Here is a 27,940-nt window from a genome sequence, read left to right as displayed (position 1 = left end):
CACAGAGTCAATGAAAACTGCACATTAAGCTTTAAATAGATTGGATACATTTGTATAGTGATTCGATTCAATTCAATTCATATCGATTAAATTAAATCTAATTCAAACTGCACCTTTAAGAAAGCGCGTCATTCCTACCGTGGTCTATGACGTTTACCCACTCCCGGCATGCACGCTGGAAGTCCAATTATTGCTAATGGCGGGTATTTGTATGAAATATAGCTACGTATTTTAAGCTATTGTTGGCTAACTGTTTACATTGATATAAAACAGGGGATTTCAAATTAATAGTCGCTGTGTGCTTTGAAGCAACTCCGAGGATAAACAAAGCGACGGACTTGAATTAGAGGACTACCGTAATGGGACATCAACTGTTATCATGTGCCTGCTGTCTGTTTTTTAACGTTAACGATAGTGACACAAATTGAGCAGGAAGACAGCGTGTTTGAAATGGCTTCAATCAGTAGCGATGTTAATTCACCTTAACGTCTTTCTCAGAGCCTCCAAAACTACTGCACACATAACCTTCGCTAACTTAATGGGACGGAGGAAATTTAGCTAGTACAGTACAGAACATTAGCGTTCATTAATTCGACCGTTAGGTTAGCTGACAGTACATTTACGCACTCTCATGAAACGGAAATGACTTCGTTAAAATTATCAGTGTTGGCATTGGTATTATTTATAATCGTTATTCAAGTTAACGGTTCCTCGAAACTAAATATTCCCAAAGTGTTGCTACCGCTTGCTAGAAGTACAAGAATTAACTTCACATTGGAAACTACTGAAGGTTGCTACAGATGGTGAGTAGAATAAACTGAAGCCTGCCTCATTGGACTGGAGGGGAGCTGAGGGCATATGCTCTGTGAAGGGGTGTCATATTACATGGGGCATGGGAGGCCACATGGCCAAGTGTACTGTAGTCAGTTTCATGGCAATGTGTGTGGGCCCTAAAACAGCTAACGTTAAATCTTTTTGAAGTTTGTTCATCCATAGAAGATGAACCATGGATGCACATCTCTCTGACACCGTCAATAACAACTGTACATTGGGCTTTAGATTGGATACATTTAAGGGCTTTTCTTGTGTTCACCTTTTACTCGATCCAAGTTTACAGTAAAGCTGCAACTCCACCCCAAGTATGAAAATGTTATTCCACCTCAAATCTTTATATGATGAATATAAGGTCAACATTGTAATCGTGACAAATGAAGAACTATATGGCTTATGTAGCTACCTGACTTGTTCTTCAGGTCTTCCACCAGACCAGAGGTAGCAAGCATCCAGGCTGTGAATGAGGAGAGCGGCAGAGGTTGCTCCCGGAGAGCTGTTCTCCAGGCTCTCTCCACCCAGCCCTCCAGACTGACCAGCATCATTCTGGCTGAAGATGTTGGTAAATACAGTAATACTATATTAATCAACAATTAATAAACACAAGTCGCTCATTCATAAAAATGTTCCTATGCGTGAGTTAGTTATTTGTGCGTAGTTGGTTCAGTTGTACATTCTTCTGTGTATTTGTATTGAAGATCATCATCTCTGTGGTTTTGGCAAATGCACTACCATATTGAAGTGTGCTTTGCTGTACACGGACATTCAAATGCAAGGTTCCTAAGTGGAAAAATAGGAACAGCTGGAATATTATAAGATTTTTTTTTTTTTTCAACAGTTGGAAACTGAGAGACGGTTAAATACTGAAATTATTATGTCCCAGGAAATTGTTGTCACATTCTGGTTTTTGTGTTCTTCTTTTGCTGAGAATGAACTGCAGTTAAAAGGGCCCCGTTCAGGAGCAGATGCTGTCCATATGGTGGTTACTTTGGGAGGCTGTTTATATATAAACTTTATAGGGTTAAGATGTGAAAAGCTCCATGAATTTGTTAGTCACTTCACACACGTCACATAGATTAGATAATGGAACATTTTCAGGCAGCCCAGTGGTTCTTGATAGGTATAAGATGCCGGTGCTTGGTTTTCAAATCAGCCTCTGCGCAACGCTCAGTGGATTTGCTCTCTGAAAAAAAAGCACATTTTGCACTATGATCTAGATGGTGCAAAAGCAGAGCATTAGAAGTTAAAAGCGCACGTTGATCAGTATCCATAAAATATTCTTTATCATATTTTCACGGGCTGAGTGGACGGTCACTGCAACAAATTGTTGCGCTTCATTATTATGTAGTGTGGAGTACATGTTAATCTTGCAGTTGCCAGCATCTGTAGGGTCTGTTATTCTCATTTTCTATGTAGTGTCGGATTCAAAAAACTGTTTTATGGTCACATTTGTAATGTTCTAGAACATGAAGAATTCAATATCAGAATATATAAACTACAAACTTTTCATATAATTCTGCCGTATGAGGAAGCATGCTTAGCAGCATCATATAAGCAGAGTCTGTTTTGTGTTCTCATTTATTCATCATCTTTTTGGTTTTACATAGATTATGGCGGGATACTAACTTGAAGAATAACTAAGAAAACATAATTAAGGATTTCTAAAAGCTAGTACATAACGGAACAAGGTATAAGTGCAGACTATAACACATGAGTATAATAGTATACAGTGTGATATGTTGCAGTGCTCTATTTCCTCCAGAGTTTAATGGTCCTTCTGTTGCACAACACTTCATTCTTCCTTTTTTGCTATTGTGTAATGCAGTATGTCAGCTGTTGCCTGTGGCACTGTTGGCCAGTAATGGATCACTGGCAGATGTGAACATTTGCTTTGGAATCAGGAAACTTAGACACTTTATAAAAAAAATGATAAAGTAATCCGTTCAGACCACAATTGCTGACTTTAAGTGTGGCCTATCTCGCTCTACCTGTTTCAGGTTAACCAAAACATAATCCAATATTATCTATTGCTCATGCCAACAGCCCACTTAGCAGACCAGAAAAGCCACAACATTTGACTTGATTGATAACTGTGGAGCATTGTGCTCGAAGCAGAAGATGTTTTTAGAGCTATCGGTCTCCATTGCTATTTCTATACACACAATAAAGTCTTTGTTTTAGTCAGGAGGTCGATTGGTATGCTTTGTTACTGTTTATTTAAAACACCAAGCCATTTATTTCTGAGCTTTCCCTGGTTTGGTGAAAGTGTTTTATTATAGTACTGTACAATACTGTGTGTATGATGTTTTGTCCCCTCATTCCTTTGCAGTTACAGGACAGGTACTGCGTTGTGACGCTATTGTCGACATCGTCAGTGAGATCCAGATAGTGTCGACCACCAGAGAGCTACATCTTGAGGACTCGCCACTGGCACTCAAAATTCATGCACTGGACTCTGAAGGTGACAGAGTGACTGACTCATGACAGGATAATATGATTCACATTATAGGCTGCTGGTGTTAATGATAAATATCACCTTAAGATTAATAATTTTTTTTTTTAAATTGAATTAATTAATTTTAAATGGTTAAATAATTAACATCAAGATGTGCAATATTACTCATAATATAAATTTTTCTATTGTAACAAGTTCCTGCTCTATTGCTTATTTGCTGCTCTAAAGACTTCTAAGAGTAATGACTAAGCTGGCTCTGGGCAGCAATTTTTATCCCCTCTGGCTGCTGCTGTGAGGTGCCTATGTTCTGTTTGACTGGTTCCATTCAAGGCAGACACACTTAGTTTAATGAGCTGTAGCTACAGCCTGATTCTTTCTGATGATGGCTCCAGGGCCTGGTGTTTTGTTTTGGTTTGCTTTAGCCTAAAAGTGAATTTTAGATTCCTCAGACAGAGTAGATTGCAAATGAGCGGCTAGTGTCCTGTAATGAAATGCCTATTTGTTTTGTTTTAGCTAATTTGAGTGCCATGAGCTTTCAGACAATTGTGCTCAGCATCTATTATACGTTCAAGTACAGTGACCTCAGCCCTATAACACAAGTTGAAAGGTCTATGCAAATATCCTCTGCTCCTCCTGCAGTTTATGACTAAAAGAAATAGCAGGTCTGACTCTCTGTCCTTTTTTATGTTGCAGGAAACACCTTCAGCACCCTTGCAGGTCTAGTGTTTGACTGGACCTTAGTGAAAGATGTAGATGTGAATGGATTCTCTGACTCATACAATTCATTACGGTAGGCTTCCCTGTGTTAATACTGCACTCAAACGTCACTGAGCAGTTTTTACTTTATTAAATCTAATCAGAGTAGACAGAATTACCAACCTACTTTGATATGCTAACTTAACTATAAAACATTTAATACAGGGATATTTTTTTTAATCCGACTCTTTTTCCTCTTCTCAAGGGTACTAAAATTCTCAGAGTCCACCTATACACCCCCTGGATACATATCTGAAATGGAACGTGTTGGGAAACAGGGCGATATTATTTTGGTGTCCGGACTGAAAACAGGACATGCTAAATTAAAGGCCAAAATACAAGAGTCATTGTATAAGGTAAGCTGTTAAGAGGTACAAAAGATATAATTCTTGGCTGTTGACACCAGCACAAAGTTTGAAATAATCGACTGTATTGTTGCAGTCATCGACAGACTTAGAAGAAGAATATGTTCTAGTTAGGTTGTGCCCTCTGTGAGCTGGTTTATCTCTTGAGATTCAGACTAAAAATAGCAAAAGCTTGCATGCTAGTAATGAGTCCTTCCTGCCTTATATATGATGTCACAGCAGTAGTGACATTTAAGTTGAATTTCTGTCTTGTTGTCAAATAATTTGTTTGTTAAGGCGGGAGGCTGAAGCTGGGTTTTGTAACCATGGTATCTGTTATACAGGATGTGGGTGCTGCAGAGGTAAGACTTCTGATTTTAGAGAACATCCTGCTGAGTCCTGCATATGACGTCTACTTGCTGGCGGGAACTTCCATCCAATACAAAGTCCTGAAGATAAGACAGGGCTCGATCACAGGTCTGACTCATGTTCACTGAAGAGTAAAAATCTATTTTCTGTTACTATAGCTACTCTACTGTTTCTGAAGCTTTATTTAGCAAACTCACACCTCCATAATGTTCAACCATCAGTTTAATTCCTAAAATATGAATTACATTGTGATTGAGTCAATTATGTCCCTTGATGTAACCAGATGAATGGAGCTGCTTTTTTTTTTTTTTTTTTTTTTTTTTTTTTTTTTTCTTCAGTTTTGCCTAGCACAGAAATAACTAGCTCCTAAGCTTGTTTGTGTTGTTTTTGTCCAGAGCTCTCTATGCCTTGTGATCAGTATCAACTGCACCTTCAGAACAGTGTGATTGGTACTAATGGAAACCCAAATGTTGCTGTGGCCAGTCTGGATCAAAGCACTTCCAGAGTTACAGCAACTCAACTTGGACACATCAACGTGGTGCTGGATCATAAGAGTATCCTTCTGAAAAGTCATATTTGCACTCTGTAGTAATTATTAGTATTATAATTTCTTGTACTTTGCCTTAACATCTTCAGCCGATAATATATAGTGTGGGTTAACTGCAGCGATGAAGGTGTTTTTACACCAAATCTTGTTTTTTATCTGGGAGCAGTGGAGTAGTATTGTGCATTTGGCAAAAAATCAAGTTTAGACTCAAGTTTAGTCATTGTCAATGAGTGTGCCTGGGTTTACTTTCCTTAGTAGCATCTACTTAGGTCTTCGAATGCAAGGAGTGTCTCGCCTACCCAACAGCACCCTGTATGTGGTTGAACCAGGCTACCTAGGTCTGTTTCTTGTTACCATTAAAAACATAAAAGTCAATAGTCTATTTTTTTTTTTTTTTTTTTTTACATAGCTAACCTCTGTTTTCTCTGTAATTTGTTTAGGTTTTAAAATTCATCCAGGAGACAGCTGGGTTCTCGAAACAGGCAGAGTATACGATATCCTCATCGAAGTCTTTGATAAATCCAGCAACAAAATTTACCTCTCTGATGTGAGTATGCTTCACTATAAGGACTACGTTAATTGTTGGTATTGCTGGAGACGATGACAGTAATGTAAAAGTCAGTATTCTCCTAAAATAAATTCTGGACACTCCTGTGACCAGCATTGTTTTATGCTGTCACATTTCAGTAGTAGTAGTAGTCGTCTTATTAGTGGTATTGCTCGGATAATGGACCTGTGTTCCAATGATTTGAATAGGACTTTCCTAGTACCTGTTTAAAGGAAAACACAATTGATGCAGCCTGAAACTCATCTTAGAGACATTAGAGAGAGATTTAGTGCACTTTGAGCCATCCTTCGCTAACCTATGAGTTTCATTAGCCAATATTTTAAACGAGCGATGACAAAACTGTCACCTATTGAAGTATTATCTTGACACACCTTAAAAAAATTACCTAAGTCTGTAAAAGTTAAAAACCAGCCTTCTATAATGACTCCTACAAAGACAGTAGTTTCAAAATCTGCGTGTGGTTGATTTTGATTTTGCAGAATATCCGTATTGGCACTGCTTTCCCCCTGGAGTACTTTGAACTCCTGGAGTCTTCTCTGAATGGATCATATCATCGTGTCAAAGCGCTCAAAGAAGGCCTAACTCTCATTGATGCTACCCTGAGAGCTGTTGTAGATGAAGTGAGTTTGATTGCAACTTTGACCCTTTTCACTCTATATTTCAGCTGGAGCATCATCATTGCATTTACCGTCTGCCCTTTTCTTCCACTTCAGTAGAGCAAGCTTGATCATTTCATGTGACTTCTGTTCTGTTTCAGACTGGAAGGGTCCATACACTCGCCAACCCAGTCCACAATGAACAGGATGTAGAAATCTATAACCCTATAGTTCTTAGTCCCAGTATTCTGACATTTCCATGGCAGCCCAAGGTTGGAGCTTATCAGTACACAATAAAGGTAATTGTACAATTTCAGAATGAAACACTTGGTGCCCAATGGCTTTTATCTTTATTATATTTATCTCCTATCTGTCGTTGGGCAGAGGTGTCGAGCACCATTACACCTTTTTATATATATTTTTTAGCTATTATTCATACTTGCTATAAAACTCAAAATTAATGCTTTTTTTTAGTCGTTTTATCACTGAGAGGTGTCATTATGGTGCGTGTGATCACTCCTTTTTTCTGGTGCTTGTGACAGGCGACAGGAGGGAGTGGAAATTTCAGCTGGTCTTCCTCCAACACAGCTGTGGCCACAGTGACTGTGAAAGGAGTGATGACAACAGTCAGTGACGTTGGCGTCAGTGTAGTTTATGCTCATGATCTACGCAACGCACTACACTTTGGCCAGATGAAGGTAAGTTAACCTGGTAAACCGTTGCATGGTAAACAACACACCTGTTAGATATTAATTTGCCAGTTATGGCTGAAATGGTAATCCTGATTACTAGGGATGCAACGGTATGAAAATTTAACCTCATGGTTATAGTGACCAAAAATTATCACGGTTTTCGGTATTCTCGCGGCATTTTTAAAAGTGTGTTCAATATGTTCAGAAAGCACTGATAGGCCTACACAAGCTGAAATAGTTTCAAAAAGTGTAACAGTGTTTTATTATATTACAAAAATATAGGCAATAGGCTTGTAAAAACTATTGGAAACTGGCTACTGAAACACTGGCCCGCTGTAGGGTGTCCGGTAAGAACTTGAACCAGAGATGTCTGACTTTGAGATCAGGAAGATTTATTTACAACTCCAACATAAAGTTAACTACGAAGTTGTATTTGACATTACATGTGAAGTTGGATGTGGTTCTGAAATATAAACAAATAATAATGCACATTAATAAGCATTTGACTTACTATGAACATTGTTTACCAAAACTAAATGTTATAGGCACCAGCATATAACAAGAAATAATACTAAGAATTACATTACATTTCTCTGTAATAATTACCGGTAACATAAATGTAACATATTGCTCAGTAACACAAACTGAGAATAAGCCACATCTATTACAGCACACATATCCATAATGGAGCAAACCGTGTAATACACCTTTTAATAGCTAAGCACGTGGCTCCACAGCGCTAGTCTGTTTACTGGCGATTGCACGTTGCTAGCAAATTGCCCTAACACAACCTGAATATCAACACGTGGCTGCACAGGTAATATTAAACAATCTGCACATCTATCAGCTATGCAGTAAGAAACACAGCAACAGCAATATTATCAAGGCGATAACCTACATATCTCTCTCCAAATAATTGTCACGGCGTAACACGGGCAAAACCTAATCCACATTGTAACAGAACAGTTATTGAAATATGAATAAACGTAGCTTAAATGTTTACACAGATAATGAGGCAGTAAAACCCATGACAGTTTAGCAAGTCCGAAAATGGGAAAGGAATGATGAAGAAAAAAAGTCTGTTTACAGCCGCTGTTCTGTCCCCTTCTCCTGTCTGAGGAGCGGAAGAGTGATTGACAGGAGATCAAAGTGATGACTCTTGTCACTGATTGGTCAATCATCTCAAGAGAGCGAGCAAGTGTTACTATGGCCTTTTTTACAAGGCTGATAAATGTCCTGAGCGCTGTCATCTCCTCCTTCCGCCATGATTCCAACTTCAAGAAACGCACTGTAGGCTACGCAGTTCAGGAGACTTGGATGAAGCCGTGGTAATCCACCGTGATAATGATATTTTAAATGAAAACGGTAATTGTTATCTTCAACATTTTTACTGTGGTTTACCGTTACACCAGTAATCGTTACATCCCTACTGATTACTTTGATAACTGATTTATCGGTTTTATAGTTGTATAATGATTGTCTTATCTTTCAGGTTTTAGTTTCACTTTGATTGTTGCTTAAGATTTGAACCACTTTTTTTTAGTGTTTTCTAAATGGGTTTTGTGTCCCTGCCACCAAAGAACTCTGGGGGAGGTATGGACACTTGAAAAGTGCTCCTCATCATTTTTGTTCCTGAAGTTGCTAATGCTTAATTTCTTCGGAGTAAGCCTTCACTTTTGATGCAGCTTTTGCACAAAATGTACTTAATTGTTTGTTTTGATTGGGTTTTACATGTATGTCAAGCAAAGTATGTTGTTCACTTGTCTGAACAATTTCAATGTTAAAATTTGGGAAAGTTTGAACAACTCTTCAGCTTTGGACTTGTCGCTACAATTTCTTTTTTTAAAGAATATTGCTCTGCTTCTTCTGGGCTTACATTTTTATTAAATGCTGTAATTTGTCATATCGAATGGAAGTATTTTATGTGCTTGAGGAAGTCATTGAAGTAATTGAAAACACAACAGATGGTAAATTCTTTCTGAAGTGCATCATCATGATTGATCATGAAAACATGAAATTGTGTAAATTGTCTAACCTAATTGTGCAGCCATAAAAGTACATTGCAGTCTTATAGCTTGAATCTCCCCTTTTTACCATCATTCCCAGCCCTCAGTCTAACACTCTTAAACTTCTTTGATCCTGTTTTTCCTAAGGTGTATGTTGTTGAGCCTGTGGCCATGGACTTTGCTCCTTGCCCAGTAGAGGCCAGGGTGGGCCTGGTTCTGGATCTGCCCCTCAGGATTTTTGGCCTCCTGGAGGAGGTGGAGAAACAGCGGGTCATGCTGAGTGACTGCTCCCACTTTGACCTGCAGGTTGAGCAGGAGAACCATGGCGTCTTCCAACTACTAGACGGTGAGTCTGGGTGATCGGACTGTGTCGTATTGTGATGACTCTAACTCTTTTTTTTTTTTTTTTTTTTTTTTTTTTTTAAAGCATTGTGAATTTTTTATGGCTTTCAAATTGCGACGTTTATCTCTTTCAAAATTCCTCTCTTAGCAACATTTACAGTTTTTCATTTTGGAATCTTGCATTATTAATCCGAATATTGGACTGGCACAAACAACACAACCTCTCTGTACTCCAGTGTGGTTTAAGATAGGAAGATAAATGAGCAGCTGGGTGAACAATTGTGGTTATTTGTACATTGTGATATTGCATTCTATCTTACTCTTTGGCTCCCTCCTACCCTCCTTGTCCTGATCCAGAGAGGCTGGTTCCAGGCCAGGAGCACTGCAGTGGGGTGAGAGCCAAGGCCCTGGCCACTGGGTACACCATACTTACTGTGAGCTACACCCACGGCAATGTTCACCTCAGTGCCAAGATCACTATTGCTGCCTATCTTCCTCTCAGAGTGAGTCCAAAGGTTTTGTCCTTCCACGGCCTTGCTCATCACAAACTTTGAGATTTATCATTTTGCCCTCTTAATGTATGTTTCTCAAGGCCTCCAGAATTATTTTCGTTGTGTGAAGTCTTTTAGTTCTTTAGTTAATAGTAGACTCTCTTTTTGAATGCTGAGGCATCTGCATGCTGTAATCATCTTTAACTTTACCTGAAGTTTTTGTTGTGATTGCTGTTATTCTTTTAACTCTCCTCATAACACCAATTAGCGTTTGTCTTCGAACTAAACAAACCCACTCATGCAAACACATGAACATTCATACACATACTCTCTCCTTACAATCAGGTTAGAAATGCGATGATCAGAGAGTGTTAAAATGTTCTCCTCCTCTTTCCTCTGTGCATTTTAATTATGCATTTTAAACTTAATACACTGATTTGTTTTCTAGTACTGCACAGGAATGAAAATGAATTAAACTGTTGTGGTAGAGTTCTTTAATTTAATAGTATGAGATGTATTATGATTGACCAAATCTCCTGTCATGAAGAATTTTGTCATTCCTGATCCACAGACAGCTGTGGTTTTCTTGCACATTACATTTAGGTTATCAGTACAGTAACGTGCTGTTTGATGCACCACTTTTGAGGTCATGTATTGTTTTTATCATGGGATTGAGTAGTATTCTTCAAAATATTGCAGACATTTTTGTGATGTTTGTTCACTTGTTTTGCCCTGGCAGCTAATGGATGACCCAGTTTTGTTTCTTTGCTGTAAAATAATTTAAGCTAAACATTTCGCCCGCTTAGTTCCTTAGTGCCCAAGCTGATATACATAAATACCTGCTTTCATTTTAAATATTGAGATATCTTTCTCTTTGATTTTTCACAATCTCCCTCCATGACATTTTGCACACCTGCTTTCTGCGTTTACTAGATTTTGGTCCCCCAATTCTGTTGACATTTGTAAAAGCATTTCTTTCTGAAAGTGTGCTGCTGTAACATTTCATAATAAAATACTTGTGTTTGGCAGGCGATTGACCCTGTATCTGTGGCCGTGGTGACTCTGGGATCATCTAAAGACATGTTGTTTGAGGGCGGGCCACGACCTTGGGTTTTAGAGCCCTCAAAGTTCTTCTGCAACTTGAGGGCTGAGGATGAGGCCAGTGTTCGCCTTACGCTGACCAGTCCCTCATCTCACAACTATAACCAGCACTGGGTCAGAGCAACCTGCAGGGCCCTGGGAGAGCAGGTGGGAACTTTTGAAATTATACTGTTTATACTTAAATTTCTATTTTCCATTCATACCGCCAACCGAAGAATTGTATGGTTACATTTCATAATATTTGAGAATAAATACAATATCTCAAAATCTTAGCTTTATAATCTACCTATAGTTATTCATAGAACTCCTCTGTATATGGGGGTGTCCTTGCTGTTTAACTGTGCTGGCTCCAAATAGTTATAGAAATAGGACTTTATTATTTTGTCATCAGCTTCAGTTGTCGTCATGTTATTCTTCAGGTGCTGGAGGTGATGGTGGGTAACAAGGCCAGTGTGACCAATCCTTATCCTGCTGTGGAGCCGGTGGTGGTCAAGTTTGTATGTGCCCCTCCGTCTCGCCTCACCCTGGTCCCAGTGTATACCAGCCCACAGCTGGACCTGACCTGCCCGCTGCTGCAGCAGAACAAACAAGTGGTATGTATGTGGTCCCTTTTACAAGGGTCAACACGCTTCACCTTGCTGTGTTTAGCTGCCTACGTTTACCTTTGTATTACTTTTTATTGTATTTGTTTTGCATTGATTACTTACCTTTGTCCATGGCTGTTCACGCTGAAATCACTGAATTTCATTTGGGTGACATGTGCCATTTGAAGAAAGCGACCGCTATCTCACAAAAGGACTTTAACACAAAAATATGAACCCATTATTGCTCCTGTAAAATCATTAGAAAATATCTTTGGCTCAATGATGATGAGGATTATAAATGTTTCATAATAGAAGCATAATGTTTGGAAAATGAATTCATCATCACTACAGGTACCGGTTTCAAATTACCGCAATCCCATTTTGGATTTGGCTGCTTTTGATCAACAAGGAAGGCGGTTTGACAACTTCAGCTCTCTGAGCATACTGTGGGAATCGACCATGGTGTCGCTGGCCAGTATTGAACCCACTATGCCCATGGAGCTACAGCTGTTTGAGGATGGCAACAAACAGATGAAACTTCACGGTAAAGCATTGTGTCTTGCCTTAAACCTTTCTAGTTTGTTTTGTTGTATTTTTAAGAAAGCTTGGGTTGTTGGCTTAACTCTTTTGTTTAGACATTTGGAAAGTAATGAGGGAAAGGCAGGAGAGAAAGCTCTGGCCGAATTTAATTCTGAGACAGTGGAGGCAGACGGGGAACTATCCATTCACCCACTACTGGGAATACAGTTTTTGTTGTGTCTTTGCAGTCTGTTTCTATAGATTAGTGATGACAAATAGTTTGGGTTGTTGTTGTTGTTGTTGTTGTTAAATTACTGTTTTGTTTCTCTTGTTATTATCTGTGGCAGGACGGCAGACAGTTCTTGTCCATCATCAAACAGGCATTGCTGCCATCACAGTGACAGCTCTGGGTTACCAGGTTTTACATCTCACTGCAGCCAAAGTTCCCAGTCCAGTAAGTGACTTAAGATTTTTTTGACACACTAAGATGTGTCAAAATGTTTCACTTCCTCTAAAAAGCAGAAGCAGCTAAACGTTATTCAAAATAACCGTATAAGGTTGTCCTGTGGATCTGCTTACATTTTGCTCCCAGTCAGATCGATGTCAGGTGAGTTTTTTTGCCTAAATAAAGATCTGACTGTGATGGACATGTTTTGTGTTGTTTGGAGTCTGTGTGCAGGGCTAATACTCTTTTCATTGATGCTGTGTTCCAATAAACTTGCACCTTCATGTGATAATGAAGCTATTTTTCATTTGTTCTGTCCCAACTTCAGCTTACTTCCTGGCATTACCAACATACTGTATTGTATGCAGGTATAATATTTACATTTGTAACTATAACACTAATTATTTTCCAACCCTTCTTCTACTTCTGGACAGTATGACCCCTTGACCCCTGTCTCAGCCACCCTGGAGCTGCTATTGGTCGAAGATGTGAAAGTTTCCCCTGACACTGTTACCATATACAACCACCCTGATGTGCGGGTAAGGGACTGATTTATACCTATCTCTTTACCCCTGCAAGGGTAAACACCAACAGACTTGGCTTGTTTTGCTAAAAGCAAAATTGCATTTGATATTTCATTATAAAGGATATAATGTACCGGTACTCTTTTAATCAAGCAGAACAAAACATGGAAATTAACTTCATCACACTGGTACCAACTGAATGAATTCAAATGTTAATAATGATCGCTCTAGGCACACTGGAATCCTATATCCCACTTTCCTCAGTGGGCCTCCCTCTCCTAATCCTGTGTGATATAGGAGCAGTGTTTGGCAGGTGTGGGGGTTAAATAACAGCTAGTGACCTGTGTAAGAGGATTTGGAAGAGAGAGTGTGGTCAGAGGTCCTCTTTGATGTCTCATGCCAGCTGAATGTCAGAAAAAGAATTACAGTAAAGTCAGACACAATATGTAATCATTTAGAAAAGTGATTTTCAGATCTGTCTCAAGGCAGTAAATGTATTTTGTTTTGCAGGCGAATTTGGCCCTGCGAGAAGGTTCAGGGCACTTTTTTGTCAATACCAGTGTTAAAGGGATAGCGAACGTGGTATTCCAGGAGGCCCAAGGAACAGCTCAGGTAAGAATGAACATCTGGACTGTGATGGGATTAGTTCAGGGCAATGCACAATTGTGATATTGAACAACATACTGTGGATTTCCAGGAATTCCCTACTGGTGTACTTTAATCCATAACCCAACCTGGATTGTGGATTCAAGTACACTACAACAATGATCCATTGAATGCAGATAATTCTGGCAATCACTTGATTGATTTGCTGTGTGTGCCTAGGTCTCTCCAGTCTACCCAGGGGAGGTGAAGGTGATGGTTCATGACCTTTGTCTGGCATTTCCAGCCCCTGCCAAGGCCACTGTACACGTTTCTGACATCCTGGAGGTTTATGTGAGAGTGGTTGACAAGGTGTGTTTCCCACCCCAATAATTCCTCTTTTTGGAGGGTCCAGACACAATGGCGTCAAAGCACTAAAAAAACGTCCTCGTCTTGATTTTCATGAAAGTCTGCATGTCTTGAATTGGCGTCATTAGGTTTGCCCCGTCTGTGAACCAAAATGACAATTTCCCAAATGATTGATGTCATTAATCTGTATTACAGGTGGAGATTGGCCAATCTGTGAGAGCTTATGTCAGAGTCTTGGATGATAATAAGCAGCCCTTCCCAGCCAGCTATTTTCATTTCATGAATCTTAAACTCAAAGCAGCTTCTACAATAGTCTCTCTAAAGTAAGTCATTTGTCGAAACTTGTCGTTGAGGATGTAGGAACCTGCAAGGCTTCATGTAAATTTCTAAATATCTTTTTTTGCAGACGATTATCGGAGTCCACAGAAAAAGATACCGCTGTTTTTGTGGTGAAAGGTGCTTCTATTGGTCAGACCACTCTCTCAGGTGTTGTTGTGGATAAACATGGGAAAAAAATTTCATCTGCACCTCAGCAAATAGAGGTATCTTTTTGTTTGAATTTCTAAAATGCCAGTTCAAATTTTGACTCTTGCAATATGTGTTGCACACGTAATTTTTCTTTTTTTTTCTTTTTCACTTGTAGGTATTTCCACCATTCAAACTCATCCCAAGGAAAATGACTCTGTTGATTGGAGCAATGATGCAGGTATGTATATATTGATGCTTAAGTTTTGTCTGAGAACAGCTGGTCTCAGTTTGCCTTGCCAGAAGAGTTCATCTGGTCCTCAGTTTATCTTCCAAAAGAGCCCTCTGCCAGGACTCTTCTGGAAGATGACTTTAGTCTAATTGCTCTTGGTCTAAACATCCAGCTCGCCTTTCATTTGCCTCAATTCATGCTTGAATTAGAAAGCATTTACCATCAATCCAAGAGGCCTCCTAATTGCTAAACCGTAAACTTAGTAATGTTATATATGCATTACATATTATTTGTGTTGTATATCCATTTTTCTAATCTTGAGTACTTTAATACACAAAGGATAATGTCTTTTAGCAAATTATTATCACATCTTGCATTGATGAAAGCTATTGACTACACTGTCAAGTGTTGTCAAGGTCACTCATGTAAGAGTGATGCTAATTTCTTTTTTCTCTCTTCCTGTTTCTCGCTTTCAAAATCTCCCTCCCTTTTTCATTCCTGCTGTCATTTATAGATCACATCTGAGGGGGGCCCTCAGCCTCAGTCCAATATCCTTTTCTCTATTTCCAAGGAGGAAATAGCTTCTGTTAATGGCATGGGCCATGTCAGGGGTGTTACTGTTGGTAATGTCACTGTGACTGGACTGGTCCAAGCTGTTGATGCAGAGACTGGGAAGCTAGTCGTTGTGTCTCAGGTAACTGTATATGTATGTATGTATGTACTATGGATGGATGGATGGATGGATGGATGGATGGATGGATAATGTGGGCAAGTACGGTATATCGCTTAGATTTTACAATAAAAAGCTTGTTCTCTTGTGTTCACAGGATCAAGTAGAAATTGAGGTTGTGCAATTGACGGCCATTAGAATCAGAGCACCTATCACAAGAATGAAGACCAAGGCACAGGTGTGATTATTTTGGAGAAGAACTACAGTAAAAATGCTTACAGTAGCACTGCAATTAACTGTGAAACCATTAATTCAGCTCTCTATGGGCAATGTACTCACTGATCACCTTCATTAATCTCCTTTTCTAGATGCCTGTATATGTGATGGGTCTGACCAATAGTCAAACACCCTTCTCCTTTGGCAATGCTGTACCTGGCCTCACCTTCACATGGTCCATCACCAAGAGAGACATTCTGGATGTCCAGCCAAGACACATTGAGGTACACTGCCCTCAGGTTTTTTGCTGCTCGCATTTGATATCACATTTTCTGCCACTCAGCCATTCCTATTTTAGCTTGTGTTGTCTCTTTGATCTGTTTATCAGATTGACTTAAGATGTGCTGTCCCTGCATTACAGTATGATTTTAAAAAAGCAACAGCATCTGCCTTGTCCCTGCTTCCTCATCACTGTCGCCTTTTTATTTGATTTGCTGCTGCTATTTTTGCCATTCTCATAATGGTGCCTGTCTTCCTTCAGGCTAACATGGAGATCCAGTCAGAGCACAACTTTGGCATGAGGGTGACTGGAAGAACGAGAGGGCGGACAGGGCTGAAGGTGGTGCTCAGAGTTACTGACCCCAAGGCTGGGCAGCTAATGGGGAATGTGCAGGAGCTCACGGATGAGATCCAGATCCAGGTACAGCACTGTGGCTACCTCTTCATGGGGATACACTTGGAAAAAAAAAGCACTGCTGTAAACATTGTATCTATGTGTCCTGAACACCAGTATTATAAATACTGTATATACAGATATTTTATAAAGACCTCTTTTTATGGACTACTTTGCTTATCTTGACCTGTGTCCCTGCTGCTGTTTCTTTACAATAGAGAAAGCTAGCATTTAAGGCAGCAGAGCACTTAAGTTGCTGAGCTTTGGAATATCTGAAGATGTTAACTTTGTGAAGTGATAAGACTGCAGATTAGTTAGAGCTGAATGCATCCAGCTTCAAACTGCATTAAACTATGACATATCACTTGTCCCAAAACATCAAAGAATGATTAAATCCCTCTAATAATTGGAGTTTCAACATTGTGCTTTGATCAAGGTCTATGACAAGCTACATATGCTTAATCCAGAAGTAGAGGCTGGGGAGTTATTGATGGCTCCGAACTCAGCCCTCAAACTCCAAACTAGCAGGTGAGTTACGAGTGCCTGCACGTTAGTTTTTTGTTGATTCTAAAAGCATGTGTTTAGGCAAATGTCTGGATTTCTCCAACTTTCATTGCAAAATCACAGATTGGATAAACATGATGCGATTGTGTTTGTCTAATAGGGATGGTGTAGGTGCACTTTCTTATCGAATGCTGGATTGCCCTGACCAGGTTGTTATTGCTCAAGTGGATGATAAGGGCTTCCTCTTCTCCGGCTCTGTTACTGGCATCTCCTCTCTGCTGATCACCTCGCAAGAGACCTTTGGTGTCAATCAAACTCTCATCCTCGCTTTGAAGGTCAGTTTTAGAGTCACTGCATGAAAAGTGATTCAGACTTTTGGTTTTAAAGACAATATCTGATGGATATTAACAGTGAAATCCATTTAAATGACCTCCTGCCTGTAGTTGTTGTATAAGCTGTGTATGTCAGTCTGCTAAAACATTTACAGTATATGATTTTAATTCCAAATTACCAAGTTTAATTAAAATGGGTTGAACACTAAATTATGTTTTTGTATGTATATTGTGATTAGAAAATAAGCTAAAAAAAGGGTATATGTTTGGAGAATATTGGTTAAAGAAACTAAAATAGGAGACATTTCACATCTACTGTATGTCAAGGTTTTTTTTTCCAGTTTGGCTTTATGTGGAAAAGGCATGGCTATAAAGGGAAAAAAAGCTAATGTTTTTTCACTGTTTGTGCTTTTTGCCTCCACATCTATAGCACAATATTTATTTAAATAATTTTAAATGTGAAAGCACTGTTCCCCCCATTATGTTAGCCCTATCAAGAAAAAACTATTAATAATAATAAATAAATAATTAAAATAAATAAATAATTTTCTGATGTCATAGATTTTTATGCAGCATTTAAAAAAAAAAATATATATTGTCATCTGACATTCAGAACTATGAGCTGCCTCCATTGTTACATCTGCTACAGGCTAATTGTCAGTGGACTGAGTTGTATGGCCACTCTGCAATGGTTGATGCTAGAACGGATGGTCCAGAGGGACGGGCGAAGACATGACCCAACTCTGATTGGTTGATCGGTTGGTTAGGTTTAGGCATGAGGAGTGAGATTGGTTAGGGTAAGAATATCAGGGATGCCAATCTGGAGCTGAGTAGCGTGGGTCATGCCTTCGCCCGTCCCTCCGGGCCATCCATTCTAGCATCAACACTTGTTAACACTACTGACCCATGGCAGTCACTGCAGTTACAGAGTGTGACACTGATTCTTCCCTTCGTTCCTCAGGTGGTACCTGTGTCCTATGTGCGCTTCAGTAGCAGTCCAGTTCTCTACATGCACACCAGAGAGAGCCTGAAAGCCTTCCCTCTGGGCATAGTGCTCACCTTCACTGTCCACTTTCATGCCAGCACTGGAGAGGCCCTACACAGCTCCAACTCCCACCTTACGTTTTCCACAAACAGGTCTGGTAACACACAATCTATAGGTTCTATGTGCGGTCATGTACGTACATAATTCATATGTTCATAAACAGTGTGACTTAGTGAGTGAAACATGACTTCTACAGTAGACAGGCAGAGGAGGGAGGAGGATATGTTTTGCAGTTTGCTTAGTGTCCCAATGTTAAAAAGCTATTATCCTGCTGTTATGGGCTATATATAGAGCGAGTACCAAGGCCTCTTTGAGTGGTCTGTTTGTTCAACCTCACACAGCCTTGCGTGACCTAATGTCTCCCCGTATTTCAAATTCTGCCACACAAGTCATGTCAACCCACACTACTCACCCTCTACCAGCTCAACAGAAAATGTGTTTAATTTGGAATGCGTTTATCCATCATTGTTCTCAACATTTTTACAATGTAAAAATTGATTTTCATTTTCATTTAAATGTACTTGACATGGTTTGTTTTTATGATGTTGATCCATACGAGATTTATCCACTAACATTTGTTTTCTATACTTAGCCAGTGCTGTGATACACCATACCTTTGGCCATTGGTTCAGGCTGTGTGCATTGTGCAACTGTAGAGTACAACCTGAGTAGTTGAGGTCATGTCAGGCTGTGCTACAGTAGGATTTCACAACATTGATTTACTGGGCTGTTCCTTCAACCTCATTGCAGATGGAGTTGTTTCCACTTGAGTGAGTGAGCTAAATTAATGGGAGGAGCATTGCTTCCCTCCATGCTGCCAGACAATTTTAGGGGGAAAGTATAAAAATCAGAGTGGTAAAGGGCCGGTTGTCTTGGGACTAAAAGGGCTGGGCTATGATAATATCCTACTGAGTCTCCAAGGAGCCATTTGGATTTTACTGCTATCTGAGGTGCGAGCAATTTGGCCCCATTTGTTCAGAACTGATGCTTTGGAGATTGAGGCAAAAAGAGACTTTTCTTTTTTTTTTTTTTTTTTTTTTTTTTTTTTTTTTATAGGTGAAAAAGATAAATAATAGGATGTGGAACTATTAAAAGCTAAACTAAGGAATGGAAAGTATTGTTTTTGTAATCAGTTTTACCCAGATTCCTGAGTTCTCTAGTAACAAAGACAATGCCAGCATGTTTGCAAAATAGTTTATTTTAACAACAGATAAGGAGTGGGGGGGATGAATTAGGGTCGTGGATGAAAGGATTAGAGGGGTCGAGCACAAGGGGATGAATGCAGGGTCAAATGGGGGTCAATGACTGGGCATAGGGTGTCACAGTGAGCCACAGCGAGAGCAATTGGATTAGATGTGGACTTTGTTCCTGAGCCTACAATAACTTTGTATCGGCCCATGTTTGACTTCCGTTAATGAATTGTATTACAGGTACAGGTTGAGTAGTTATACATGATACAGTAGTTGATCCATAATTCAACTTGTACCTCTGTTCTGTCCTGCAGAGATGACCTGGTGCAAGTGGGGATTGGGCCTGGTAACCACACTCTGACAGTGAGGACCATCAATGTAGGCTTTACTCTTCTTGCAGTGTGGGACAGTGAAAACGTGGGTGTGGCGGACTATGTTCCACTACCTGTCGAGCACGCCATCCATCCACATGAAGCCCACAGACTGGTGGTGGGGGATGTGGTCTGCTTCAGTGCCCAGTTAACCAGCCCGGATGGTGAGACATCTACATGTTCTTCAAGCAGCAGACGTGTGATCAGAAAATAATTATTTTGAACCGTAAGAACAAAGGAAAAACATTTGGAATGTTTATAGTTTAGATTTGGCGCTCCAGTGAGCCTGGTCATGTATTTTCTGCTTTTGTGTTTTTCCACAAACTTTATGCTGTAAAATTTTATTTTGGAATTAGAAGCATCTGTCTTGCACTGCATTTTATTGAATTTCCTTTTAAATTTTCCTTAAGTTTGTTTTAATTTTAGTACTGCTTTTGTTTGAGGAGATCATTATCTTTGTACCTTTTCATATTATAAGCAGTTTTGTTTCATTAAAGTGTACATATTCTTTAAAAGCTGGACATTATATTGCCTTCTCTGCAGGTGGTCATGGTACTTGGAGCTCCTCAGCTAATAGTGTTCTTCAGGTGGACTCTAAAAGTGGTGCAGCAGTAGCCAGAGACTCGGGCACAGTTACTGTGTACTACGAGATACCCGGTGTTTTGAAAACGTACAGAGAGGTATGTTATCTGTAGGTAGTAAGTATATTAACCGCAATGCTTCACTGACACACTGTGTTTCCCTTTTAAAAAAGGTAAAGGTACTTTATTGTCACATACACATAGCGAAATGTATCCTCTGCATTTAACCCATCCCTCAAGGGAGCAGTGGGCAGCCATTTCCAGATCTGAGCCAGTGCCTTGGAGAACCTGGTGCAATGTTTTTGTTTTTTTGATGGTGGGGGAAACCAGAGGAAACTCACACAAACATGGGGAGAACATACAAACTCGCACACAGAAAGACCCGGAGCAACCTGGATTCGAACCCAGAACCTTCTTGCTGTGAGGCCCCAGTGCTAACCATTGGGCCACCATGCTGCCGTGTCTTTTAGTCACGACTGTGATAAATGAGCTACAAGAAACCAGTTCTAATTATGCAAACTGCACACCTCTCGGCTTTCTTTATTTCTACTCTTGACATCTCTATTCTCCAGAGATTCTGATCTTGTCCACCAGTGCATCATCCTGTATCAATCCTTCAGAAACCTATCCTAACGAGACTAAAAGTACAACAGATGTATGGTATATCCATCATCACCTTTCAGTAACACATTGTTTCAGCCTAATGTGTGTGCATGACATTACCACTTTTGCGATTCTCATACATGATGGAGTGTGGAAAGGATTAATTGTCTCTCTCTGTGAATGTCACCACACTCTATCCAGCCGTGCTCCTCTCTGCTCGTGAGCTGAATGTAACTTGCTATTTTATGAATAGTTCCTATTGGAATAAGAATTGATGAGATTTGATGCAAGGTACTTTATCTTTCTAACGAAATTAACCGAATGAAGATGTGGTTTTTTTTTTTTAGGTTTTTTTTTTTTTAAATCCGTGTGAGAGGAGACGTTGATAGAGGTTGCAATAACGTTATATTAAACACTCAGCTGTGTTTTAATTACTTTTGTTTCCCTGTCCGATGTGATTGATGTAAACGATTAGTTCTAAATTTAAATTAGAATGTGATTCTTTTCCCCAAGCTCACCCCTGAATCTTCTTAGGATTTATTGCCCGTTTTCCTTCTCTGTATGGTTCTGTAGGTAGTCGTAGAAGCGACTACAGTGACGGCTGCTATGGCGCAGGCTACACCTGTCCGGATCGCCAAGGAAACAAAGGTCCTACTCAGTACCAGAGGGAAAGGAACCAACCTCATTGGTACAGAACTGACTCAGTTTTAGTAAAGTCTTAGTTCACCGTTTTGGAAAATGCACTCAAATTGCTCTTTTTGCCATTAGATGAGAGGATTGATACCACTCTTGCATCTTTATGGTAAATATAAAGCTACAGCCAGTTAGCTTAGCACAAAGACAGGAAAGAAGGGAGAACCAGCTAGCCTGGCACTGTCAAAAGGTAACAAAATCCACCTACCTGCACTTCTAATGCTCACTAATTAATAAATTGGTTATATATTGTTTGTTTAATCTGTACAAAAACTGAAGTGGAAAAAAACAATTCGCTTTTTTAAGGATGGTTTATGTGTTAGACTATTTTTCAGTGACGACCTGTAATTCTGGAGTGTATGCTGTTTGCCTGGCAACTGCTCAGGCACATAACACCCACAGTGAGATTAGAGATGTTGTAGGAGGATTTTGTTACCTTTGGACAGAGCCGGGCTAGCTGTCTCCAGTCTTTGTGCTAAGCTAATTTGACCGACTGGCTGTAGCTTCATGGTTGACAGATATGAGACTGCTATCAATCTTTTTTTATCTGACTCTCGAACTGTGCTTAAAGTCCCTGTTCTTATTTGTAACTGCCCACAAAAACTAAAGTCTATTGATATAATTGTTTTGATTTAATAACAGTGTGTAATAGTCCAACGTTTTTGTATCTTATGGCGGTGTGCTCTACCATGCAGGAACCTGTTCCTCTGCCCAGGCTGAAGCGATTTCTCGGCTGCAGCCGGAAACCTCGGTCAGCTGCCATCTCAGCTTCACCAGTGATGCTATTGACTTCCCTGCTAATGATGTCTTCAAAACACACACCAGCTTTGACTCCAACATTGGTAAGGATGATCTGAATTCAGACTAGAAATCACATTCATGGTCAAAGAAGCAGTGAGTCTCTTATACTTGTACTATACTTTTATTATATTCAGATACACTGCATTAGGGCTTATTTTCTCCTGCAGCACTGATGTAACCTTGATTTTAAATGACTAATGTTAGTTGATTAATTTGGTGTCGTAGCAGAATCCAATCATATATTTTGAATTTGTGTTTGGGCATTCCTTCCTTATACATTTATAATTTAAAGGCGTTTAGTTTTCCAAAATAAAATTACTTTTAAACCTAACCTGGGCACACTGGTTGTTTGTGTACGGTTCGCACGACTGGCTGGAAAACACCATTTACGAGGACATAATCTATCTACATTGCCCATGGAATGAGTTTAGCAGGAACTATAAAAAGTGTTCAAGTGACTTATTGAACTGAGGAGACTCCTTGTTGCTTGAAAGCACTGTCTAATTGTGTTTGGGACTCCCCCCAAAAATTGTGAAATTACCCTCCCTGTCGTGTGTGTGTGTGTGTGTGTGTGTGTGTGTGTGTGTGTGTGTGTGTGTGTGTGTGTGTGTGTGTGTGTGTGTGTGTGTGTGTGTGTGTGTGTGTGTGTGTGTGTGTGTGTGTGTGTGTGTGTGTGTGTGTGTGTGTGTGTGTGTGTGTGTGTGTGTGTGTGTGTGTGTGTGTGTGTGTGTGTGTGTGTGTGTGTGTGTGTCCGTCCACATTGACACTAAGGGTCGAACACTGTGAGATCCATAGTCTTTTCTTGTCCCAAATTAACCTTGAACCATGACTTTTACCTCTGTGAATACTTGCCCCAGGCTCCTACACTTGCTCTATAACCTTGCAGCCGACGACTGACCAACAGACCCGTGTGCTCAGCATGTCCATGACCAGCCTGCTGGTGAGGGCAGGCCTGGAGGGCAGTGCCTTCTCTGGGGAACAAGTCAGCACCAGTCTGCCCATAGAGCCAGGCCTCTATGCTGACCAGACTGAGCTGCTTCTCTCAAACCTGCACCCATCAGCGGAGCTCACCGTCTACAGCCCCACTGCTGCCCTGTCCAACATGGAGGTCAGGCAACACATTGTTTAGTAGTAGTACTAGTAGAACTTTTAATAAAATGTGACTTTTTTTTTTTTTTTTTTTTTTTTTTTTTACATATAGTGAGACCCTTATTAGAATAAACTTCCTTTTAAGAATGACTTATATATGTAAATAACACTTTTCTACATCTTTAGGTGGTGTCTACTTCTCCCAACATTGCCGTCCAAGAGAATGAGGTTCACCGTGGTTTCCCTAGTTTCTCTAAGTACACCGTCAGCGCTGTGGACCCTCAGACAGCGGTCACTGCTTCCATTTCCATAAGCAGCCCCTCCTGCGGCCAGAGTATTGTCATCCCAGTCACTTTAATTCACGTGGCTGATCCCAACGCTGCCAAGCTAGGTCAGATATCCTTTTAGTGCAAATGACAAGGCACTGTACCTCAAGCCACAAGGTCATGCTGCTTAAAGTGTACTTTGTTATAGGTTACAGAAAAGGTAGTAGGGCTGTCACCTTTTAAAAAAATAAAATCAAGTTTGAACAAATTTGAACTAACGCATAATCACTTCCAAGTAATTTCAATGCAATCCACGTAGCCTAATCCTAAAATAATTGTTGTATACTGTCAAATTAATATTTTCCATTTATCCCTGGTGCCTCCACTGTCTCACTGAGTGACAAGCTAATGTTACTGTAAGCCACTTGCAACATAAGCACTCCGGCCTTATTGGACTTTATCCACAATTGTTCCATCTATGGTGTCAAATTCCTCATTTTAAGTTGGCAAATACTGTATATGGTGGTGGGGCATGCACTGGGCATTTTAGGAATGTCCATGCTGGGTTCCAAGTCAGGTCTGTTGTGCTTATTTTAACTTAGAATAGATGATTGAGTAATACAATTTAGCCTATGTTCGTACAGTAGTATGAATTCCGAAGAAAAGGTGCCAGTCCTAAAAGTAGTCTTAAAATATGAAAATGGGAACGTAGCTATTTTTCTGCATTTAGTTTATTTAAATTTAAGTAAAATTTTGTTTTGTTAAATATTTGTCAACTGTAGGACATAAGCACACAGACGAGGCAGGATTTTTAGAAACCATAATTTCATTCAGTTGTCAAATTTCACTACCACTGTTATGAGCCTCATTATCCCTCAGTGCCATAGCAGATATTTGTTAGTGTGTCGTTTGTTCTCAGCACTTTGAAGCGGTTTTGACAGCCTGTTGTCTCATCCACCACTCTCACAGCAGCTGCTCCTCCACTTGTTAACATCGAGGGGGGCCACTCTCTGCACAGCTTCATAAACTGCTACCAGATGATGTTCTTCACCCTGTTCGCTCTGCTGGCTGGTACAGCCATCATCATCATCGGTGGGTCACCTCATTTCCGTAGGAAATGCTATTCTAGTGAAACGGAGGTAGTTGGAGGTACTGTAATACTAATGCGGTGTGGATTATTCTGTGTGTTAATGAAGTAAGTGTTTGGTTTCACCTGAACTGTTTTCAGTTTCATCTAGTCATTCTTTGGTTAAGGGAATTAGGTGTATGTTTTATTGTTGTCGCTCTCTTATAATAATGGCAGCCCGAAACCAAAACTGTAATTTTATTTCTATACATAATATACAAATGAGTTCCTTCAACAACAACAAAAAGTGCTGTTTTGTTCAAAGTACTGTCTGTGTTCACCAAAGGCAGACACATTTTGAAGCACCTAAACTTGTGAAGAAATTGTGTGATACTGAGCTCTTGAAACACTGTGATGATTTGTTTTAAATGTGTTTTTATCACCTGCAGTCCTCCACACTGTGTTCAGCCCAAGGGAACAAGCTTATCACCCTGCTTTCATCCAGAGGACACCACCACCCATTTCAGGTAGGACACTGACACTGTGACACTTTCCCACAGTGGCTATTAAGCAAATTAAGACTAAAGCATACATTCAAAGGGAGGTACCATTACATTAACCGGACTGCCAGATGGATTGCGCATTTGCTCGGCATATCCATCTGGGAACTTTCCGTTGGAGAACTTTTGGGAAGGGGCGAAAATACTGGTTAGCTGATTGGATAAACCATCTGTCTATCACCTATGTTGGTGATAGACGGGCCAAATCAACCAATCAGATCAACGAAGCGTATGCAAATACAACCACAAGCCAGGCTACCCCTGCTGCTGCAGGCAAAGTATAGCTCGTTAGCTCAGCAAGCAAGCAACATGTCGGTAAAGGATATTTGCCGTTTGTGTAACAAGAATTTACGAATAAAAGGCATATATATAGGATCCAAGAGAAAAAAGCATTAGCGAGCAGCTAACAGAATTAGGGCTACCGCTGGCTGAAAATACTGGTTAGCTGATTGGATAAACCATCTGTCTATCACCACCTAAACCCGCCTCAAAACCAACGCTGATTGGCCCGGTCGTTTGGCAAACGGCTCAAAATTTCTCTATCTCAAGATGCCAGACTGATCTGCGAGTGGAAAACTGGAGCTCGCGAGATCAGGACGGTCTCACGATGCTACCATGACATGTCAATTCAGTAAAAAAAAAAATGCAATCATCTCGCTTTGGTCTTGAAGCAGTAAAGAGAAATTTGTTCAACCCCTGATTCTGTGATGCCGCTAGGCTGTAAAGCTCATCTGAGAATTAATTAGTAAAGATAAAAGAGGTGTCTGACAGCATCCAGGACAATTTTCTGCCAGTCAAAATAGATTTTTTTTATGAAATGGCACCTCACCCATTGTAAATGAAAGCTCATTTAGATGTAAAACCAGGCAAAAAAAGCATTGTTTCAGTCCCAAAGTCTCCAGTTCATTGTGAATGACTCTGCCGCAGGCAGTGTTTGACATCACAATTTATAGCCTGCGCTCTGGCTGCTACAGTCTGTTTGGGAGAGATCTATACATGTTACCAATACAAATAAGGCTGTTCATTTGTTTTTCTTTTAAACCAAGTGGTATTTCCTTTTTTAAATTCTGCCATATTTGAACAACCTTAACTGTTAGCACTTAATAGGCTCCACTTATTTCTTTATAATATTATCTCTCCACAAAGAGACTGGCTTATTATGCTATATGTGCTTTATTTACTCAGTGTGCTATATTTGACTCTTTTTCAGGTTTAGACTCTCCAGTAGGAAATTCCTTTAACCGTACAATACCGAGGACGGACCCAAACAGCAGCCCCAGGTCGCGTCTCTATTCTCCAGACTACAAGTCCTGATAAAGCTCTCTGTCTGGTCTCTGTTCTTCAAAAGTAGAACACCACAGGCCATTAATGCATAGTGAACGTGCCTCTGTCCCTCAGTATGAATGCTGTGGGATGTGACTGCAGAATCTGTTTCACTCCATTGTATTCATAATATGTTGGCACAGATACTTAAAAGAAACTTAATTTTCAGAATAGCAGATCAGTTAAGAGCTGCTGCGAGATAACAGGGCTATTTTTCTTTTAGTCTTTTGTGTGGAAACAGATCTATATTTGTGTGTATCTTTTGCCATGGAAATATCTTTTATTCAAAACCGCTGTGATTAACTGACATCTTTTGCAGAGTGCTTAAAAAAAAATGCCACTAGTTTGTGTTTTAAATAAGGTTGCTTTTTGTGTTTGTTCACCTATTATTTTATTGTGCTACTTAATATATTTGACATGTGAAATTCAGTATCTCAGGAGGAACCTCATTTGTGTATGATGAAAAGCAAACGTTAACTTGAAATTTTTTATTTTTATGAGCAGGAAACGTCCTTTGTTTTTCGTTGAAGCTAATAGATTTTGTGAAAATGCTGTCCACTGAAACGTCCTCCTCAATGGTATCAAATGTGCATAATCCTAACCAGGAAAATGTTTATTTCTGTACTGTGCATTTAACTTCCTCATTATTCAAAATGACAGCATGCAGCTCCTGTGTATTTCATTAATGTGAAACCGTTAAAGATTGTGAACCATCATTCAGTTTTTTTATCCCGGTGTTGCTTTAGCGCAGAAGGAATCAAATGTGATCCGGTCTCATTTCGGAATATGTGATATTTCTGTTCCAGTTTGTTTTTACCCAACCAACTTTCCGGAGCAGATTAATGTAGCACTGTCGAATTGCAGAGACATAAGAGTGACTTTGTTTTAATTAAAATAAGATATTTTTGTATTTGAAGGAAAAATGTTGACAAGGAATCGTATTTATGTTAGCTAGTGAAATTCTGTGTTACTTTAAGAGGAGTATATGTGATGATCAAATAGCTTCTGTGCTGTTGTTGTTATTCCTGCCTTACAGTCATATCTGAACAGCTTTCAGCACATAATACAGACACGTTTGTTTGCTTGTGTGAACATGCTCTTGCCTTTTTGCTAATTAAAGTTTGTACTTTTCACATTCA

The 27,940-nt window shown here is 39.8% G+C and overlaps 1 protein-coding gene across 2 annotated transcripts; it reads left to right on the top strand.

Annotated features, from left to right (window-relative positions):
- The first annotated feature begins 164 nt into the window (after positions 1-164).
- On the top strand, positions 165-27,940 carry nup210 (nucleoporin 210). 2 transcript variants are annotated; one of them, XM_028582982.1, is made up of 40 exons: positions 165-803; positions 1,254-1,393; positions 3,161-3,292; positions 3,980-4,076; positions 4,248-4,398; positions 4,731-4,863; positions 5,151-5,309; positions 5,572-5,640; positions 5,743-5,849; positions 6,350-6,490; positions 6,628-6,765; positions 7,009-7,164; positions 9,312-9,510; positions 9,864-10,009; positions 11,027-11,245; positions 11,518-11,691; positions 12,034-12,226; positions 12,549-12,655; positions 13,081-13,185; positions 13,681-13,782; positions 13,996-14,124; positions 14,317-14,444; positions 14,528-14,663; positions 14,765-14,827; positions 15,333-15,512; positions 15,646-15,726; positions 15,857-15,988; positions 16,246-16,404; positions 16,814-16,905; positions 17,042-17,216; positions 18,175-18,350; positions 19,763-19,983; positions 20,363-20,499; positions 21,577-21,691; positions 22,392-22,538; positions 23,355-23,605; positions 23,773-23,977; positions 24,825-24,944; positions 25,368-25,445; positions 26,689-27,940. In XM_028582982.1, exons 1-40 carry the CDS (start codon positions 643-645, stop codon positions 26,790-26,792), a joined length of 5,658 nt encoding a protein of 1,885 aa, XP_028438783.1. In that variant the 5' UTR covers positions 165-642; the 3' UTR covers positions 26,793-27,940. The 2 variants fall into 2 exon arrangements, with proteins under 2 accessions (XP_028438783.1, XP_028438782.1); XM_028582981.1 differs by having other exon boundaries at positions 24,822-24,944.

Source organism: Perca flavescens, chromosome 7 (assembly GCF_004354835.1).
Source record: "Perca flavescens isolate YP-PL-M2 chromosome 7, PFLA_1.0, whole genome shotgun sequence".
Lineage (NCBI taxonomy): Eukaryota > Metazoa > Chordata > Actinopteri > Perciformes > Percidae > Perca > Perca flavescens.
Note: the sequence above shows the minus strand (reverse complement) of the source record. Positions and strands in the feature narration are given on the sequence as shown.

Coding starts and splice junctions, on each gene's coding strand:
- nup210 (XM_028582981.1), top strand. CDS start 643: ATGACTTCGTTAAAATTATCAGTGTTGGCATTGGTATTATTTATAATC. Junction 11,692..12,033: donor TGCAGCAGAACAAACAAGTG/GTATGTATGTGG, acceptor TCATCACTACAG/GTACCGGTTTCAAATTACCG. Junction 24,945..25,367: donor TACAGCCATCATCATCATCG/GTGGGTCACCTC, acceptor TATCACCTGCAG/TCCTCCACACTGTGTTCAGC.